General features: G+C 49.7%; 4 protein-coding genes across 10 annotated transcripts; 3 read left to right on the top strand and 1 right to left on the bottom strand.

Annotated features, from left to right (window-relative positions):
• The first annotated feature begins 205 nt into the window (after window positions 1-205).
• LOC144207336 (uncharacterized) lies at window positions 206-3,474 on the top strand. Of its 2 annotated transcripts, XM_077732752.1 has the most exons (4): window positions 653-1,112; window positions 1,728-1,787; window positions 2,866-2,968; window positions 3,035-3,474. In XM_077732752.1, exons 1-4 carry the CDS (start codon window positions 861-863, stop codon window positions 3,403-3,405), a joined length of 786 nt encoding a protein of 261 aa, XP_077588878.1. In that variant the 5' UTR covers window positions 653-860; the 3' UTR covers window positions 3,406-3,474. The 2 variants fall into 2 exon arrangements, with proteins under 2 accessions (XP_077588879.1, XP_077588878.1); XM_077732753.1 differs by lacking the exon at window positions 1,728-1,787 and having other exon boundaries at window positions 206-1,112.
• Window positions 3,475-4,143: 669 nt separating this feature from the next.
• LOC144207334 (uncharacterized) lies at window positions 4,144-9,113 on the bottom strand. 4 transcript variants are annotated; one of them, XR_013328635.1, is made up of 12 exons: window positions 8,993-9,113; window positions 8,860-8,902; window positions 8,213-8,349; window positions 7,902-8,034; window positions 7,163-7,432; window positions 6,432-6,740; window positions 6,179-6,348; window positions 5,958-6,107; window positions 5,639-5,695; window positions 5,337-5,544; window positions 4,813-5,116; window positions 4,144-4,729 (listed from the first exon to the last, which is right to left on the bottom strand). XR_013328635.1 is itself a non-coding variant. In XM_077732748.1 (11 exons), exons 2-10 carry the CDS (start codon window positions 8,897-8,899, stop codon window positions 5,368-5,370), a joined length of 1,443 nt encoding a protein of 480 aa, XP_077588874.1. In that variant the 5' UTR covers window positions 8,900-8,902; window positions 8,993-9,113; the 3' UTR covers window positions 4,144-5,116; window positions 5,337-5,367. The 4 variants fall into 4 exon arrangements, 3 of the variants coding, with proteins under 3 accessions (XP_077588874.1, XP_077588875.1, XP_077588876.1); XM_077732748.1 differs by having other exon boundaries at window positions 4,144-5,116; XM_077732749.1 differs by having other exon boundaries at window positions 4,144-5,116; window positions 5,639-5,689.
• Window positions 9,114-9,159: 46 nt separating this feature from the next.
• LOC144207331 (uncharacterized) lies at window positions 9,160-13,424 on the top strand. Of its 3 annotated transcripts, XM_077732739.1 has the most exons (12): window positions 9,160-9,377; window positions 9,462-9,630; window positions 9,883-9,940; window positions 10,135-10,149; window positions 10,239-10,369; window positions 10,474-10,609; window positions 10,725-11,009; window positions 11,088-11,417; window positions 11,511-11,737; window positions 11,921-12,022; window positions 12,102-12,224; window positions 12,585-13,424. In XM_077732739.1, the coding sequence occupies exons 1-12, from the start codon at window positions 9,355-9,357 to the stop codon at window positions 12,783-12,785; spliced, it is 1,800 nt and encodes a 599-aa protein (XP_077588865.1). In that variant the 5' UTR covers window positions 9,160-9,354; the 3' UTR covers window positions 12,786-13,424. The 3 variants fall into 3 exon arrangements, with proteins under 3 accessions (XP_077588865.1, XP_077588864.1, XP_077588866.1); XM_077732738.1 differs by lacking the exon at window positions 9,160-9,377 and having other exon boundaries at window positions 9,382-9,630; XM_077732740.1 differs by lacking the exon at window positions 9,160-9,377 and having other exon boundaries at window positions 9,385-9,630; window positions 9,777-9,940.
• A 197-nt stretch (window positions 13,425-13,621) lies between these two features.
• Window positions 13,622-17,674, top strand: prpf19 (pre-mRNA processing factor 19). The gene is made up of 16 exons (XM_077732506.1): window positions 13,622-13,841; window positions 14,016-14,165; window positions 14,553-14,629; window positions 14,763-14,904; window positions 14,978-15,051; window positions 15,128-15,193; window positions 15,264-15,305; window positions 15,383-15,457; window positions 15,555-15,630; window positions 15,689-15,798; window positions 15,881-16,036; window positions 16,173-16,242; window positions 16,332-16,505; window positions 16,626-16,708; window positions 16,851-16,956; window positions 17,075-17,674. Exons 1-16 carry the CDS (start codon window positions 13,823-13,825, stop codon window positions 17,170-17,172), a joined length of 1,518 nt encoding a protein of 505 aa, XP_077588632.1. The 5' UTR covers window positions 13,622-13,822; the 3' UTR covers window positions 17,173-17,674.
• The last annotated feature ends 160 nt before the right edge of the window (window positions 17,675-17,834 follow it).

Below are 17,834 nucleotides of genomic sequence, written 5' to 3'. Positions count from 1 at the left end.
GAGTTTTAGATCTTTGATCATGGAGAAAGTCAATGTGTGGCCCGGTTTATCTTGGAGATAAAATATCCCAAGAAACTTTGTTGCAAATGAATTGCAATTGAAAAGAAGTTTCCCACTTGCTTGGCAACGTAGTAGATGGCGTCATAATACGTAGCCGGAAAAAGAGTTCGCAATACAGACTACACATCCCACAATGCACCTCTGTGTCAATCCTTGGGCTTCGAGGAGTCACACGTCGCCTTCGTTTCGTGAGATTAAACGGCTAACCACCGCAGGCAGGATTGGAATACTATACGTAGTCCTCTACTTTATTGGAGCTGCCGCTTTACTTGATATCTCAGCAGCCTCCTCTTGATTTTTGTTTTTGTTTTACTCTTCTTCTTCTCGGCTCCGAGCTCAAATCACATTTAGTAGACTTGTGGTCAGCTCCGAGCCACGGCTATTTTTTTCCATTTGGCGTCGTTTTCGGCAAGACTTTTGAAACATAAATCAGCCAACTTTAGTCGTTTTTTTCCCTTTTTTTTATTTTTACGTTTGCCGCAAAATAGAAAGTTGTCTAACCCCAAATAAGCAGGCGCTTAGCGTTTAGAAGTAAGCTAGGATATCTGCAACGTCGCCAAGGTTTAAAATTAAATCGGCAACTCTTAAACACGCATTATTTAAAGACAGCAAGTTCCCCTTGTGTTCTTGACTGCTTTCGACTGTTGCTTGATTGTTTTCTTTTTTTTTTCTTTGCTTTGCAACTTTGTATGCCTGGGTCGGGTTCGACTTGAGTCACGCAACCCGCTCGACCGGCTTTGCATCTTTTACATTTGCCATCATCTTCATAACTCCTTTTCCTGCTGTAAAACTGTGCGAAGATGACGTCTCTCGTTCGCCTCGCGCTCCCTTCTTTGCGGCCGTATTGCCTCCTGCTTCTCCTGGCTTCGGCGATCGTCCATGTCGGAGCAGAACACCAGTCCGAGTCGTCGTCGTCGTCGTCGGCGGGGACCGAAAAAGAGAGCCGACCGACGACGGCCAGCCTGCGGGGAATCCTCCACGGAAGCAGCCGGGAGTTCCACCGGTACGCGGAGTCCCTGGTGGGAATCGGCGTCGTCCGATCAAGCGCAGAGGTAAAATGACCAGCTGCTTTAACAAACATGTGTCTGCTCTTTCTTTGCTTTTTAATCAATTCCGTTTTACTAACTAACTCATAAGAAACTCACTAACTTGTGCCACAGAGCCGGCCAGAGAGGGGGGGGGGGTGTCATTTTTCCAACGGTAACAAAAACGATGCGTGCTCTTTGCTTTCCAAAAGTTTACTATTGCATTTGGCCTTTTTATTTCGCTTTCTTGATTCTTTAACTGCTGACGTACATGTATATATATATATTGGACAGGGGGTCATTTTGTACCCCACCTTATTTGTTTCAATACTTTAGGCCTGACTTCATGTATTTGCTTGAAGTCGTCAAGCAAACATGGCAGAATTAAGTTAACATTTCATCCGAGGTTTAAAGATGGCTTTAGTTTGTGGCTAAAATGTTAGCTTGCGCTCTGAGGCTGGCCGGCTCTGTTGGATGCAAACTCATCTGATCACTAATCAATGATGTGTCCTGTGCAACGTGCTTGTTTTTTCTTCTTTCTGTCCTATTTCCTTCCCCTCCTCCTCCTCCTCCTCCTCCTCCTCCTCCTCCTCACTTGGGTTCTCTTTCTCATCTACTCACTGCGCCGCACTCCATTCCCAGCGTGCACTCTTGTCCGTAGTGTCACTTGTGGGTCAGGAGAACGTCAATTCGGTGGCCACGGTAAGAATCCTGCGACTGGCTTCCACTTGAGCATCTGTGCCGGTTAACAGGTTAATACTGACTTGGATTTGGATAGTGCTTTTCTATTGGGCAGACAGACAATTAGGCTATGTCCGCACGGCGGGCCCCGACAGACAATTAGGCTATGTCCGCACCGCGGGCCCCCGGCGGCCACGCCATTCCCTTCCATTTTTCTTTTTGTGCCACTCGATAGGTTCATGACCAGACCTTGATGCTTTCAGATGGCATCTAAATTGCCAAAGGCGCCATTAAGTAGATGGGCCGTCGAGGGAGATCATGTTTTCTTACTTATCAATGACATTTAAACAGGCTACATATTTTTACTTTTTGGCTTCTCTTGAAGCTCTTTGTTTTGTTTGTTTGTCGTGGCGCAGGATACGATTGCTAAATGAAGGCCTCACCTCTGCTTATTTTAAAGACGACGTGTAGAGTATCTGGTATTTTCCGGGGGGGCTTCCGGCTTTCATTTTGAGCAAGGGCACCTTGTCACCACATGGTGTTGTTAGCCGTGAGAAGGACGCCAGTATCAAATAGCAGCCCACGACTGGAGAACAGCATTTTAGCAAACGCTTGTCGTCCTCAAGTCGCAAATTGGGACACGGCAGTCTGATCCTAATGTAAAACTCACTTTAGTTACACGCTAAGCACAATAGTCTAAAAAGAAGAAGAAAAAAATCTTTGTTTTTTTTCAATTGGAGTCTACTTATGGAAGTGGAAGCGGATCGAGGTTAGCTAGCTAGCTAGCCTTAACCTTGAGCAATGCCATTTCATGTGTGTGGGGGGGGGGGGTTGACGGCCACGGCTTGTGAGAACAGGAATAGATGGCGACGGCTGTTTTCACTCACACAAGCACAGCTGTTGGCGCGTCTTGCTTCTTCAAACTCGGATGCTTTAAAAATATGAATATTTTGAGTGGGAAGGGCGAATAGCGGGCGCTCTTTGGCGGACGGGACATCTCCAGGAATATCAGACAAATCAGTTCAAAATCAAGGACGCTTTGATGAATGATCTCCACCCGGAGCTGACGGGATGTTTTTTTTTTTCTTCTTCTTTCCAGTTCCTGGGGACGCTGGTGCGCTTTCTGGCCGAAGGAGTGGCCGCCGGCCTCAACGTCATGGCCGTCTACGTGGCGGAGATCCTCAGGGTGGCGGGATTTGACGGTGAGCGAGCCCTCCGCCCCCCGCCCCACCGCCCCCCGCCCCACCGCTGACCTTTTGACCTTTCAGCGGCCTCGGCGCTTCCTCGTTTCACGCCCGAGGGCGTGACGGCGGTGGCCCAGTGGGGGGTCCTGGCTCTCCTGGCCTACTGGTTCCTGAGCGTCCTCCTGCGCCTGGCCTTGGACACGCTGCGCCACGTCTTCTGGCTGGTGAAAATGGCGGCGGCGCTGTGGCTCTTCCTGCTCATCGTCGGCGACGCCGGCGCCGCCGCCGACCTGACGGCCGTGCGGCTGGGCGCCCTGGTCCTGGGCTACGTCCTGGTGGGCATGTTCACCTCCGGCTCGGACGGCGGCGCCGGGGCGGCCGTCTCCGGCGTGGAGCATCGCCTCAAGAGCCTGGAGGGCCGAGTCAGGGCGGTGGAAAAGAAGAAGAGCAACTGAAGAGGCGGAGCCAGCTCCGAAGCCATCCCGTGGCCTCGTGGGCAATAAAGTGGATTTCCCCCATCACAAGTTCACAAGTGAGTGAGGGAGTGAGTGCCTTTTTGGCGACCGGCGCCGCAAATTTGCCGCCGTAGATTCCGGCCGTGGTCGGCTTAATAGCAACCGGCGCGGACGTTCGGGTCGCCGTGACCTCGCCGCGGCCGCCGTTGTTTGGAGAGCGTGAGCCAGCGCTCTAGTCCAGCCAAAAATGCAGATAAGGCGACGAGTCCACTGGGCATTCTGGCTCTTAGGACGGCCCGCCCACCTTTACTCTCCTAATTCCACCGATGGAAATCCAGTGGTGTCGGCAACCAAACATTTTTGAAAGAGGCCTAACCTGTCAACCAGTTAAGCCAGTGAATAGAATAGGGTTGAATCATGGCAAAAAGTCAACAGGCATTAGTGGCTTTAATGTACACTTGAGTTAGACGCAACAATTGACCATTTTCACACCAAAAAAATGCAAAGGAAAAGACACAAGTGCAGCAGGAATATTGAAGCTAACATACAACAGTGGTTATGAAAAGGCAGTACGGTTTTGGCTTGGATTCCTAAGAAAACAATAGCGCTTAAGCTTGTCCAAAAAAATGAGGTAGTATGTTCACCCTGACCTTAAAATGGGTGATTTGAGCTTCTGATTAAACATTCTTGGGGCCCATTCAATGCGACAGGGGGACTCGGAAAAAGCTATTGCCCCCCCCCAACCCCTTTTTTTCTTTCTAAAATGATAAGTGTCTTTATTTTTTGCCTTATGATTGGTCCTGTGACTTTTGAGTTTGCCTTTGACACGAAAACCAGTAACAATGACGACAATTAGGACACCTTTTGACATTGATTGGAAAACGAGACATTTAGAGGCGGGTTTTGAAAGAGCATTAGTAACAACATACATCAAGCCAAGCAGATTCTTATATTGGAATCTAGATGAAGCAAAGTGGAGGAATTTGAGGTGACGAAAGTTAGCGAGACCAGACCAACGCCGAGGCCACCTTGGCCTGGGCCAATGTGACCTGAAGCCACGTCAACAAGAGCGCCTTCCTTTTACATGCCGACACCCAGCAACACTTAACGGTAACGGGATTACACCGGCTGGTAGCCATTTTAAACTGAAGCGTCCTTAACCATCGACAGCTTCCAACGTCAATGACCTGGAGTCAACTGATGCCTTTAGCTTTTTAAAAAAATATCCAAAAACTCAAGTGGAGAGGGTTCAAAGGGTGACAATGAGTGACTTTCAAAAGGATGGGAGGCCATATTTTGGGAGGTGCTCGTCATTTTGCGGCACCTTTCACACCGCCGTCGACTCAATTTGGGGCCGATTTTTCTCTTTCCATATTTTGGGAGGCGTTGGTGGTCATTTTGCGGCACCTTTTACACCGCCGTCGACTCAATTTGGGGCCGATTTTTCTCTTTCCATATTTTGGGAGGCGGTGGTCATTTTGCGGCACCTTTTACACCGCCGTCGACTCAATTTGGGGCCGATTTTTCTCTTTCTCACGCGGCGATCATTTGCGCATGATTTGTTAATCTATTTTCGGATGGAACATGCACACCAATTGTCTTCTGCATCCGTGAAATGGGTTTGGATGGGTTGGACCACACCGAGGCCACGGGAGGTCTTCTTTTCCATGCTTTTCATCCGCCCGGGGCCAAATTGACGCCTGGTTTGCCCCTGTCCAAAGAAAGCAACGGACGTGAATGCCGGAATCCCAACTTGCGTTTTAAGAGTGTACTTAACGAGGCGCAGGTGGCTGACACCAGCTGAAATCAATGGCTAATCACACGGAGCGGCCGGCGACACCGAGGCAGAAGCCTCGAGAACGCTTCAATGGGCTTTTTCTACTCCCCCTCGCGTGCGTTCGTGCGTGCCTAGGGCACAGTACGGTACGTACCTGCGGTGGCGCCGTGGACGTGGCTCGCTTCTCAGAAGTTGAGTTTATCAGAGTTGTAAACACTGACAAAGGTGGAATCGGTGGAGAGCGGAGGAGCCGACGAGAAGCGAAGACCTTTCAGTTCAAACTTGGGGCCGTCGTCATCGTCCGCGGGAGGCGCGGCCCGAGTCAAAGTGAGAGCCGGAGTCAAAGTGGGAGCCGGAGCCACCTGCCAAGACAAAATGTGAGTACCTACCACTGAACAATAGCTCACCATTTGTCGACAAATTAGATTTGGACATTTTGGTCCAGTGGGTGTCTACCTCCAGCTGTGTGGGGGTTGGATCAGGATGGACATCCACTCGGTTGTATGCCTGAAACTCAAGAGTGTGTGTGTGTGTGTGTTAAGCAGTGTTTAGGGAAAAAAATACTCAACCAATCTCTAAAAACGCTCTCCTTGAAGTACTCGCCTCGAGTAGATGCCGTTGCAACTTTTTTACTTTCTAAGCCTGTCACTATGTGTCAATCATTTTGCACTACAAAAGGTTACTTTGCTAGAATCTCTTGCTAGTTTCTTTGAAGCCCAAAATTTCAAAGGAGCCCGTAAGTCACATGGCACCACAAGCCCAAAAAAAGCCTTACGGGAGCTCCAAAAGAGGGGGGCTCCCCCGGGAAGACGGGGTTGGCGGCGGGCTGGTACGAGTACGTGGCGGCGGGTTGGTACGAGTACGTGGCGGCGGGGACGGCGGGTGGGGGCGCCGAGTAAGATGGTCCCGTGGCCGGATTCGTGCCCTGCCGAGAAAAATGGGGACTTTTAAAAAGTCACAGCAGGGGGGCCCGGGCCACCGCCACGTGCAACTTACGTGGTAATACGTGGCCGGAGCCGCCGGCCCCGTCGCTTCCTGCGCCGCCGCGGCGGGACTTTTGGCAGATTTCTTTTTACAGCAGCATTTCCTGCAGCAGCAACAGCAGATGGCCACGGCGGCAAGCACCACCCCCACGATCACCACGTAGGCGTACGCCGGCGTCGGTACTGTCCAAAGGGAGACGCGTCCGGTGAGTTAGGTCGCGCCGCCACCAAAAGGGGCCACGGGAAAAACCCCGGCGGGCTCTCACCCTCTTCCACTTGCACGTCGGCCCAAAACGCCATGTTTCCGTCGGCGTCTCGGAAGGTGTAGACGCCGGAATCGCCGAGCTTCACCGGATCGAACTCTAGCCGGTCGTATTCGAAGAATATCCTTTCCTCCAGCGAAGAGGTGGAGCGTATATCCCCGTTTGGGTGAGCACGTCCGCCGTGCATGAGGTATTTGGCCGGCTGGTGGTTCTCCCAATGGGGTTCAAAGTTGACGTCCCACGGCGTGAAGTGCACCGGGAAGGTCATCTGGAAAACGCTCCCCTCCGGGGGGTTGAAGCTTTTGGTGTGCGCTGCGCGCGCGGGACGGACAAGGAAAGGAGTGGCTGTCAGCTCCGAGCCCCAGAACGACGGCCAAAGAACCAGAGCCCAAAGAACGCCGTGTACAGTAATACCTCGCCGCTTGGCGGGGCCTCTGTCGCCCATCCACCCAAATATATATAGATAGGAGAAAGGCTTGGAGCGCAGGAAGGATAATACGAGCACGGAGGAGAGGGCAAGTCGCCGTCGGAGAAAATTTTGTCCGCCGATAAGGTGCCTTGTCTACCTTGGAGGCTTAAATAATACCCCAGAGGGGGCTTTAAAAGTCCAAATACTATGAAATGGACAGCATTCAGAGGCGGTCGTGGGGCCTTGGCGGCAGGTGTGGGAAAGTAAGTTTTCAGCGCCGCAAACGAGGTATTACTGTGTAGTAGTGTGTGCTAGCGATAGCCACCTTGCACCGTGATCTTTGTCCTGGCCAGCAGAGTGCCGTCTTTTTTCCGAACGTTGTAGTAGCCGTTGTCGGCCTGCGTCAGGTCGGACATCTGCCACTCGGATTCCTTCATCCGGCCCCTGGACGAGCTTTGGGGGTCGCTCCGATTCCAAAGGGTCACCGCTTGCTCCGCCGCCGGCTCACTCTTGTAAAATTCCACCATTTCCGAGTCGCTGGGAATCTTCAGGCGAAACGTATGGTGGTAATGCGTCTCTTCGACGCCGCCGCATTCTAATGGGAGATAGGGGGGGGGGGGGGGGCATTTGCCACAACAGTGAGCATTGGCCGTTTGTGTTTTCCCTTTCTCAATAAAGCAACTTTTGGTCCAAAAACCTTGACCGTGGCACTGGCGCCATCTGAGTTGAAATGTAACCATAAAGACCCTCTTGTGGATTTTCTGGACTAAAAGTTGTACTTTTTCATAGTTGGACTATCTTTGAGTTTTTTTCACTATGACTGCCAACAGCTTGTCACATTGTGTCTTTTTTTGGCAAGAATTGTGGAAAAAAGGAATAATATTTGTTCTTGTTTTTTTTTTTTTAAAAGTGCCCCCCAAAATTGCAACTGGTGGATATTGTTTCTATTTGGCTTCTAGTCCAAAAATACGGTCATTACAAATGACTTATTTGTACAGTAGGTAGCAGGAAGGTCTTTTTTTGTTCTGTGAAGCAAATGGTGTGTCAAGGTGGGCAGAGCTTACCTTTAACTTTCAGCGTGAGACGTTCTATATATATGATGGTGCTGAACGGAACGGTATAATATCCGCTGTCCTTTTCCGTCAGCTGAATCAAAGACAGACTTCCAAAGATCATTTTCAGTCGTGGTTCCAGGGACTGAAAAACAGAAAGAGGCTTTACGTGTTTTTTTGTTTTTTTTGTTTTGTTTTCTTTGACTTTTCCTCAATGCAAATGAGATCATTAGCATAGGGCTCAATTGACACTGCAGCCAAGAAGTGACCTCCGTTGGACTTTTGGGCTGCTTTATCATTTGAAATGGTCTTAAGATCCCTACCGTGCCATTTTCTAACAGCAGTCTCTTTCCTTGACCATTCTTGGGAGTGAAGTAAAGCTTCCCCTTGAATCTATCGGTGGAATATTGCCTTGGAAAGCGAAACGTTCCACCGTAGCACACTTCATGCGCCAAGGTACCTGCAATTGGCAACAAAGGACTGTCAAGTGAGAACGTCAACACCTAATGCCCTGAGGTCAGTATATACCCATGATTATTGTTATTTACATATATTGATTTCTTTTGATTCATTCTGACTAATAATTCCATTCATTAACTTTACGGTTGCCTGCACGGTCCGAGTTAGCCAGCAGGGGGAGCACCGTTAGTTCCGTTTCAAACTTGTTTTTTTTTGTCAACTGTACCACGACTTTTTGGCACATATGTGGATTTTTTTCCATACTAACTAGTAGGCATATTTATGCTGCTAGCTCACTAAACGCAAAACACCAACTAGAAAGTGTGTGTGTGTGTGTCATACACAGTTATGACATAAGGCCACTTGTGGGACGAAGCAACTCCACCTTTGACGTAATACTATTCATATCACAACGACAATTGTAAAACTAGTTGTGATGCAGTCGTAGCGATCTGTCTGTGTGTGTGTGCGTGTGCGTGTGTGTGTGTGTGAGACAGCTGCTTTAACTCACCACAGAGAAAACATGGTAGGAGAAGGAATGCGAGAAACATGACCTAGAGAGAAACAACACGGCGACTTCATTCAATGCAGGCGGACAAAAAGGGCCGGTCAAATTGGGCAATTGGACTGCAACTTGTACTTACTCGGTTATTCCATACGCCTTTTCCCGATCGGAATCAACTGGATTTTTTACGGTCGGGAAACAGCAATTGGGCGAGGCTTTCCCCTCCCATGGGCGTGGTCACGTCTGCGTAAAAACATGCGCAAACTGCACACGACACAATACAATCAGATATGAAGATTATGTGAAACAGATGAGGATCAGTCTTGTGATAACATCGAGAGATGCATTCGTGATAACACTTTATATTGATGGTACATTTGGACGAAACCGCCTCATTTTATCTCATTGTTTATTAAATGACACTGTAAAATGATGTGTGTAGTATGCCCGTTCTCTTATTAGTAACGTGTCGTAACAGACACTGATGTACACTTGAGTTAAATGCATGGATGTGGTGATATACTGTGAGTACCCCGCGCCATGAATCTGTATTTACGAAAGCTGCGTAATTCATTCAAAGGCCATCCCGAATTGCGCTGTTCTTTTAGCGTGCAAACCTTTGGAGAATACTGCCGACAAGTCGCCGTAAATAACAGGAGCAGGACAATGCGCATGCGCTCTGCGGATCAACCTTACACATTTCTTTTCTCCTTATTCATTGTGGGGAAAAATTGCCGAGAAAAATTCCCGAGGCTTCGCTACCGGCGTATTCTGCAGGTGAGTGCCGACTGTTTTGACTTATGGATCATCGCCAAATGATCGTCCGGGATGGTCGGTGGACGTGCTTTGTGTGAGCGCGGCGGGCGTCATCAGCCATCGCCCGTTAGACACGGTGGCTTCACCTTGCTCGTGCATGTATGCAGGTGTGCGTGGGCGATCGTTGTCCGAGTACGAGAGAAGAAGGGATGCGTCCCGTGCTCCTTGAATCCATCGCTGCATCTTTGAAGATATGCCTTGTTTTTCCTATAGGTGGAGATGTCTCCCTGCGTCCTTCTCGCAGGGCTCTGCAGCATCCCCCTCGCTCTTGGTGAGTTCTCCTGCAAATCATCATTATTATATTTGAGGATTTATAGTGACTTTAAGAACATCATCAAACATTTTTTTCAAACTGGTTTAGCTCAATAAGGTTTGGAAAATAGAGGAATCACATGCATGCTGAATGACAGAGAATGTCAAACATCCTTAAACAGTAAACATTATTTTTGTTTTTGTTTTTTCCAGGTTGGGTGGTACTGGGTGAGCCCACACAAAATGTCACCATATTTCACCTTTTCTAGCAGGAAATCCCCAAAAGCCATTTGTGACGTCCTTCTCCACTCCGGCAGGTGACCGAGAAGACGTCCAGATGGTTTGCGCCGGAAAGGAATTCCGTCTGCCCGTCTTCTCCACGTCCAGGACCGTGACCTTCACGCAGAACTCGGCGGGACCGAGGCGGCTCCTCCTGGAGAAGACCCTTGTGAGGGCCGGCCGGCCGGCCTGCCGGACGCAGTTGCGCTTTCCCTCTTTTTGTTCTGGTGAACGCAGAAAAGAAACGTGCGTCTTGGCATTTTTTTTTTTTAGGTGAATGACCCTCGATTTGAATGGACCAAAGATAAGATGCTGGTCCTGAAAAATGTCACCCACGCCGACCAGGGTCTTTATTCCATCAAGCTGTCTTCCGGATTCACCTACGAGACGGTTCGTCTGAGCGTTTCAGGTTGGACGCTTTCCTTTATGGCTCTTTGAACAAAACGGGCCCATACCAAGTCGGGGCTTCCGGGGCGTCTTTTTTGCCCGACAAATGTCCCTTCTTCGTTCCCGTCACCCTTCAGAATGCATCAAGTCCTACCACCGACGCTACGGAGAGACCTACGAACACCACATCCCCGACAACGGATACGTGTTGGAGTTGTCTCCCCGCGGCGCCCCCTCCGAGGCCGCGCCCATCGTCCTGTGGAACCGCACCCACGGCGGTCACGGCGCCGCCGGTCGGGGCCGGCTGCTGCCGGAGAAGAAGGCGTGGCTGGCCGACGGCGTGACGCAAGCCGACCAGGGCAACTACACCGTGAGGGACGCCGAGGGCAAAGTCTTGTCCCGCAGCACCCTCAGCGTCCGCGGTGAGAGAGCGCCCGCCAGCCCCGCCCGTCGTCCCGAGCCGCCCGCTCTGAAGCGCCCGCCTTCTTCTCCCCGCACAGGGTACACTTTCAACGTGACCCGCTACACCAAAGAGTCCCTGAAGCTGGCCCTCTTCCTGCCCACGCCACGCGCCTACCTGATGTTTACCCCCGCCCGACACCCGGAGCAATGGTTTGAGTCCAGGCCAGCGCCCGGCCCGGTGCAGCTGATGCGCCAGGGCCACATCAGCGACCACGACCCACGGTACCGGGGCCTGGTCACCCTGGGCGGGAACGGCTCCATCCACGAGGTGGTGGTGGTGGCCCGGCTGAGCTCCAGACACGACGGCGTCTACGAGATCCGAGACGATGACGGCAACCTGGTGTCCACCACCTGGTTGCAGGTGATCGGTGAGTAGCGGCCAACTTTGTGACTCCGCCCGAGGAGTGGCGTGTTTTTGAAGCCGCATCCGGCAAATGGAACTGTCTCTGTGATTTGAGCAGAAAGGGGAGGCAAATGGCGAGCTCTTCTCAAGTCCATCACGGTCCCCTCTGGCATGTTTGTGTCCCTGGCTGGTTTCATCCTGTTCATGAAGCGTTACCCCAACTGCAGCCTGTCCCAGATCATGGCCTGCCTGAGGGCCAAGCGCACCCCCCAAGGCCAAGGGGGGGCTCAAGGCCGGGCTCAAGGCCAGGCCCAGGTCCAGGCCCCCCAGGGCGTCGACATCCAGGTAGGCCGACAGCCGCAAGCGGGGTGGCTGAAATTCAACCCTTTTCTCTCCTCTCTTCAAAATTGACTTCCAATTGAGGCGGCACGATTTGCCCAGTGAAATGAGGACAAGGCCCACTTGAAAGTCTTGAAATCTTTCACTTTGTCTTTTCTCAAGCACATTTCACCCCATTATTGTTTTTAGAACTACAGCCAGCCGAGTCCTCAGCCCGCAGGATATTATAATCACGGGCAGCAGTTGGGGAGCCCCAGAAAATGGACGCCGAGTGCCAGTCCGCTTCACTCTGTAAGGAGAGGTTCATACGTACTTTATACAAGCCGACATTGTCCCCCCCGCCCCCCCTCATGGCCGCCGGTATCTCCAGGGTTACGCTCCCGTCGTGCTAGGAACTCCAGCCCGGCTTTCTCCTGCTCACGCCAGAGCTGAAAATAACGACGGGCAACGATCGGCGACGTTGAGCTCCCCCGGTCGCCATTCCACCACTCCGGTAATGCAGATATTTTACAGGAACCAATCAACTACCGTATTGTCCCGAATATAAGACGAGCCCGGTGATAAGACGAGCACCTCTTTCTCAAGACTGCGGTTTGAAAAAAAGACTTATTTATGTGCGCACTTCATGGTCAAGCTTTAAATCTCCTTATACTTGTATAATGACAATATTGGCACGATATTCAATTGAATTCACCATCAAGGTGGTCAGCATTGACTTTAAAGCCTTATTGTGTTATGAACGGGTACCACGTCTAGAGCCCGATTTGAAGACGACTGACTCTTAATTCAATGCAAAAAAAAAAAAAAATCCTCGTCTTATATTCGGCCCAAGATGCTATTTGCTTTTTGGCAGGAAACGCCTAAAGAGGACGAGAGGAAGATTTTGTTCCCGGTGGCCGGAGCGTCCGATTGCCTGCGCTCCTCCGAGGATTGCGTTCAATTTCACATCCAGAAGGATGGGAAAAGGAGCCAGCTATGTTTGAGCGCGCTGCCGTTGGACGAAGACCCGTCGGAAACCTGCGGCACCTACACTTCCCACAAGCTCGACTTCTGATGGAGCGCAGGGAAGAAAAATACTCACCTGTGCCTTTCACCACCAAACCTCCATCGTACCTCCAGTGGTTTGACATCCATATCGCATGGCGTTATTTTTCAGTGAATAGAATATTTTTTTTATTTTTGCAGCATGAGCTGAATACTGTAGTATCTATCCTTCACATTCCACGCGTTTCTCCAGCCAGAGATTCTCCGCCGTGATCTACCTCCAGACCCTCAGGACCACCCTAATATGCTGTATGTCTTACTGTACATTTTTCCGCATCTGTCCGAGTGTTTGCGTGCGCGCACGGCGAGCTCGCTACGTCTAGATATTTATATATGTACATATGGGGCTGTAGTCAGTAGTCATTAGGCCATTTGAAGTGTGCTTGCAGAAAAGAATATTGACTAACTGTACTAATTTAGGAAAGAAGGTTGTTCTTTTCATCCAACTGCAATGAATAATCAGTAAATGGTTGTGATGTGACAATGGGATTTTATCCACATTCTTGAGCCAATGTACAACCGTTTTAATGTTGGATGGAAATCACACCAAATGCTGTAACCTGTAAACCAAGAACAAACTAATGATCACCAAATCCCTCCTGGTATCATTCCTTTTAAAATAAATATGTATAAGTTACCACTTTCACAACTGATTATTTTGTCTAGCACATCGACTAATGTCCTTATTTTACTGTGTATCTTTGAATTAGTGGACAAGACTGGGGATTTCACGAAAGTTAATATATCAGTGATACATTATAAATATCTTGAAATTTTATGAAGGTATGTACATTCATGGAGGCCAATATTGCTCCTTTCTTTGGTATCGTTTTTACGCCCAACCACCGGGTGGCAGTGCAGCGCCGAAATCCCAAGGATATCCTACCCAAAGAAGTTGCGGTCGGAGCGGCAATGAAAGAAGAGCGTGCTAACTCCAACTTGCACAAAATATAGTATTGGCAACATTAACAGCCCCGCACGGCATTCTACTAACCAAACGCACCTCAGACCTTCATCACACGGGATTTGAAAGACTTCGCCGGGAGAATGTCGTTGGTTTGCGCAAGTAAGTGGACGCAAGTATTCAAAAGCTCACTTTGCGACCGTGCTAAGGCTAGTAGCTGAATTAGCCGAGGCTGGCGGCCATGCAGCGTTACCGAAACTCCAACATGGGCCGCCGCGTTCATTTGGTCGTGGGTTCCAAATAGTGACAAAATTGGTGAATGGCTTGCATTTTCAGTTTCAAACGAGGTGCCGGAGCACCCGTGCGTCTCTCCGGTTTCCAGCCAAGTTTTTGAACGCCGGCTCATCGAGAAGTACATCGTAGAGAATGGGACCGACCCGATGAATGGACAACCGCTGTCGGAGGAACAACTTGTCGATATCAAAGGTAAACATGGCTTCAAAATGCGGGATCATCCGTTTTTTTGGTCAAATTTGGTACGGTTCTCTATCTGATTCTTTTTCGCGCCTTGTGGTGTCATTGAAAAAAACGCGTGGCACTTTTAGGTTTTGTCACAAAATAGAAGGGAATATTCAATCCTTTCGGGGACCGCGATCGTTACCGTGGAACTCTATTCAAAAGTTAGCCGTCGCTTTTTACTCACTCACTTTTAGTTTTGTGGTGTCTAATAAAAGAAGGGAATTGACATGAAAACAGCTATTGAAACGTTTTTCCCTGGGCAGCAATATTGATGAGAATAATAAGGGTTGTATACATAGATAAATCTTTTTTTCATGTGTAACGAGTTCTGACATTGTAAAACTTTTCTCCCAGTGTCCCATCCGATTCGACCAAAGGCACCGTCGGCGACAAGCATTCCTGCCATTCTCAAATCCCTCCAAGACGAATGGGTACGTGTTTTGAAAGACTTTTCACTTATGACATTAGTGCTCCCCACGTCACCTTTAGTTCCATCCACACGCCCTGAAAGTTTCTCTTTAAGTGCCATTGAATGAAACGGCCTCACTTTGTGACCCCTTTTAGGATGCCGTCATGCTTCACAGCTTCACCCTGAGGCAGCAGCTGCAGACCACTCGCCAAGAGCTGTCGCACGCCCTCTACCAACACGACGCGGCGTGCAGAGTCATCGCCCGACTCACCAAAGAGGTCACGGCGGCCAGAGAAGGTAGCTTTCGCCCGAGCCGCGCCTTCCCCGGCGTCCTTGTGAAAAGTGACCGCCATTTGTCGCACCCTCGCAGCTCTTGCCACGCTCAAACCTCAGGCCGGTTTGATCACGCCTCAATCGGCGCCCGCCTCTCAGCCCGCCGTGGTGGTGAGTCAACAATTTTGTGGCGTGCGCCAAAATTCTCCCTCACGGATGTTTTTTTTTGTCTGGCTTTTGCATGCAGGGTGCCGCTGGCGAACCTATGGAGATAAGCGAGCAAGTGGGCATGACTCCGGAGATCATTCAGAAGGTAAATGGCTCGAGGCTCCTCCCCCGATTCCACGGCTATATTTGACACGAGTGCTATGGTGCTTTTCCAGCTTCAAGACAAAGCCACCATTCTCACCACCGAGAGAAAGAAGGTAAGGTGGACAATACGGCCACGGAAACCATTGTCAAGTTGTGGTCTCGAGCCGTCGTCGATGCTCTTTTTCTCCAGAGAGGAAAAACTGTTCCGGAGGAACTGGTTCGATCCGAAGACCTGGGCAAATACCGCCAAGTGGCCTCTCACGCCGTAAGTCCCCGTCGGGCGGGGAAAGTGGTCCTTTTGATATTTGCCCACGTGGCCAAGTCTGAGACGGACGGGGGGTGTGCGCTTTTCTGGCTTTCAGGGTCTTCACAGTGCTAGCGTGCCAGGGATTCTGGCCATGGACCTGTGTCCTTCAGACACCAACAAAGTGCTCACCGGTAAGACGGTCTTTGCTCGGTGGCGGGAAAACAAAGCTCTGACGCCGCGCTTCCCTAGGCGGCGCCGACAAGAACGTGGTGGTGTTCGACAAGAGCGAGGAGCAGATAGTGGCGACGCTGAAGGGTCACAGCAAGAAGGTCACGTCTGTCATCTACCATCCATCTCAGGTGGCTACCGTCTTCTTTTTCCACATCTGGTCGAATGGCTGTGGCGTATTTATGGTGGTTGTGCTCCCTCCCCCCCTGTCAGTCGGTGGTTTTCTCCGCATCTCCCGACACCACCATCCGCGTGTGGTCGGTCGCTGGGGGCAACTGCGTCCAAGTGGTGCGCGCCCACGAGGCGGGCGTCACCGGCTTGTCCCTGCATGCCACTGGGGACTACCTGCTCAGCTCCTCTGAGGATCAGGTATTTTCAGACACTTAAAAAAAAAAAATATATATATATATCTATATATCTATATCCCTCACAGGCAGCTCAGACTTTGTAGAATGGTGTGGGGGGGTTGTACAAAGAATGACTTGTTGTTGCTGTTGTTTTCCAGTATTGGGCCTTTTCTGACATCCAGACTGGCCGAGTCCTTACCAAGGTCACGGACGAAAGTGCGGGTTGTGGTGAGTTTTGGCCATTCTCAATGTAGCATCAATAAAAAAAAAAAAGTATTTCTATTTTGAATGGGTATTAACATTCCCATTTTTCACAGCCCTCACCTGTGCTCAATTCCACCCCGACGGTCTCATCTTTGGCACCGGAACGGCTGACTCTCAGATCAAGATCTGGGACCTGAAGGAGCGCACCAACGTAGCCAACTTCCCCGGTCACTCTGGTCCCGTCACCTCCATCGCTTTCTCGGAGAATGGATACTATCTGGCTACTGGTGAGCACCACTTGTGTTTAAAAAAAAAAAAATCAAATAACTCAAATGCTCATCAGTTTTATTCTCCAAACCATTTTTTTTTTTTTTTTTTTTTAAATCTTTGTCCTATTTTGATCTTAGGTGCACAGGACAGCTCTCTAAAACTCTGGGATTTGAGGAAACTGAAAAACTTCAAGACTATTACACTGGACAACAACTATGAGGTAGAATACACAAAAGAACATCAGTCATGAAGGCATTGCTTTCTTTTATTTTGATTTCAAATGCATTCTCAGTGGAATTTTGTCTAGAAAGAGGACACGTTGAGCGGATGAGCACATTTGACCTTTTTTCTTGCTCTTCCAGGTGAAATCCCTGGTCTTTGACCAGAGCGGTACGTACCTGGCCGTAGGAGGGTCCGACATCCGCGTCTACATCTGCAAACAGTGGTCCGAGGTCCTCAATTTCACAGGTGAGCGGGCGCTTTGGACGGTCGGGCCCGCGACGTCCGGGCTTCGAGACAGTCGTTGACGAATTGCGGTCCACGACGTCCGGGCTTCGAGACAGTCGTTGACGAATTGCCTTTGTAGACCACACAGGTTTGGTGAGCGGGGTGGCCTTCGGGGAGAACGCTCGTTTCCTCAGCTCTGCGGGAATGGACCGAAGTCTCAAATTTTACAGCCTGTAAAACCACGTCAACATTGGAGGGAGTCCATTCGCGTGGCTTTGTCAAGGACAACGGCTACATACTTGGCGTCAGAATCATTTGTAGTATAAATACAATGTCAGCTTCTTCATTTGGTAGTGCTCGTGTGCGTGAAACAAGTCTGTAAAATATCTTTTCCAAACATTGTGAAATGAGACACAGAAGCAACATCTTGCCATGTTTTTTTTTCTCTTCTATCTAGCATCATTATTAGTTGTTGTATTTTCAATTTATGTGTAACAGTTGGAAGGTGGGGCATGATTGTCTTCATTCTGCCTATGAAAGTTGAAATTGTTTTAATGAATGTGCATCTGCAGGAACACATTCACAAAGAAATTCTTGTCCCTCCCACTTTGTTTCCACTGGGAATTTGTTCCCATATTGTTAATGGCTGTCTAATCACATAAACTAAACGCCCACCATGTTTTATTTTACCTGTTGAAACTGTGCATTTTTACAATAAAATATCTTTTTTTATCCCATTTACCCGATCTCGCCGTGTTATCATTGTTTTAAAGACAGCTGTGATAGTCTCCAGCACCCCCTGCGACCCTCGCGGTTCAAATCACGCACAATGATTCTCCACTGCGAACTATTTATCTGGCAACCCGAAGCGGAAGGCTTGTCAGCTCTTGAATAATCCT

This window comes from Stigmatopora nigra, chromosome 14 (genome assembly GCF_051989575.1).
Source record: "Stigmatopora nigra isolate UIUO_SnigA chromosome 14, RoL_Snig_1.1, whole genome shotgun sequence".
In the NCBI taxonomy this organism is placed as follows: Eukaryota; Metazoa; Chordata; class Actinopteri; order Syngnathiformes; family Syngnathidae; genus Stigmatopora; species Stigmatopora nigra.
Note: the sequence above shows the minus strand (reverse complement) of the source record. Positions and strands in the feature narration are given on the sequence as shown.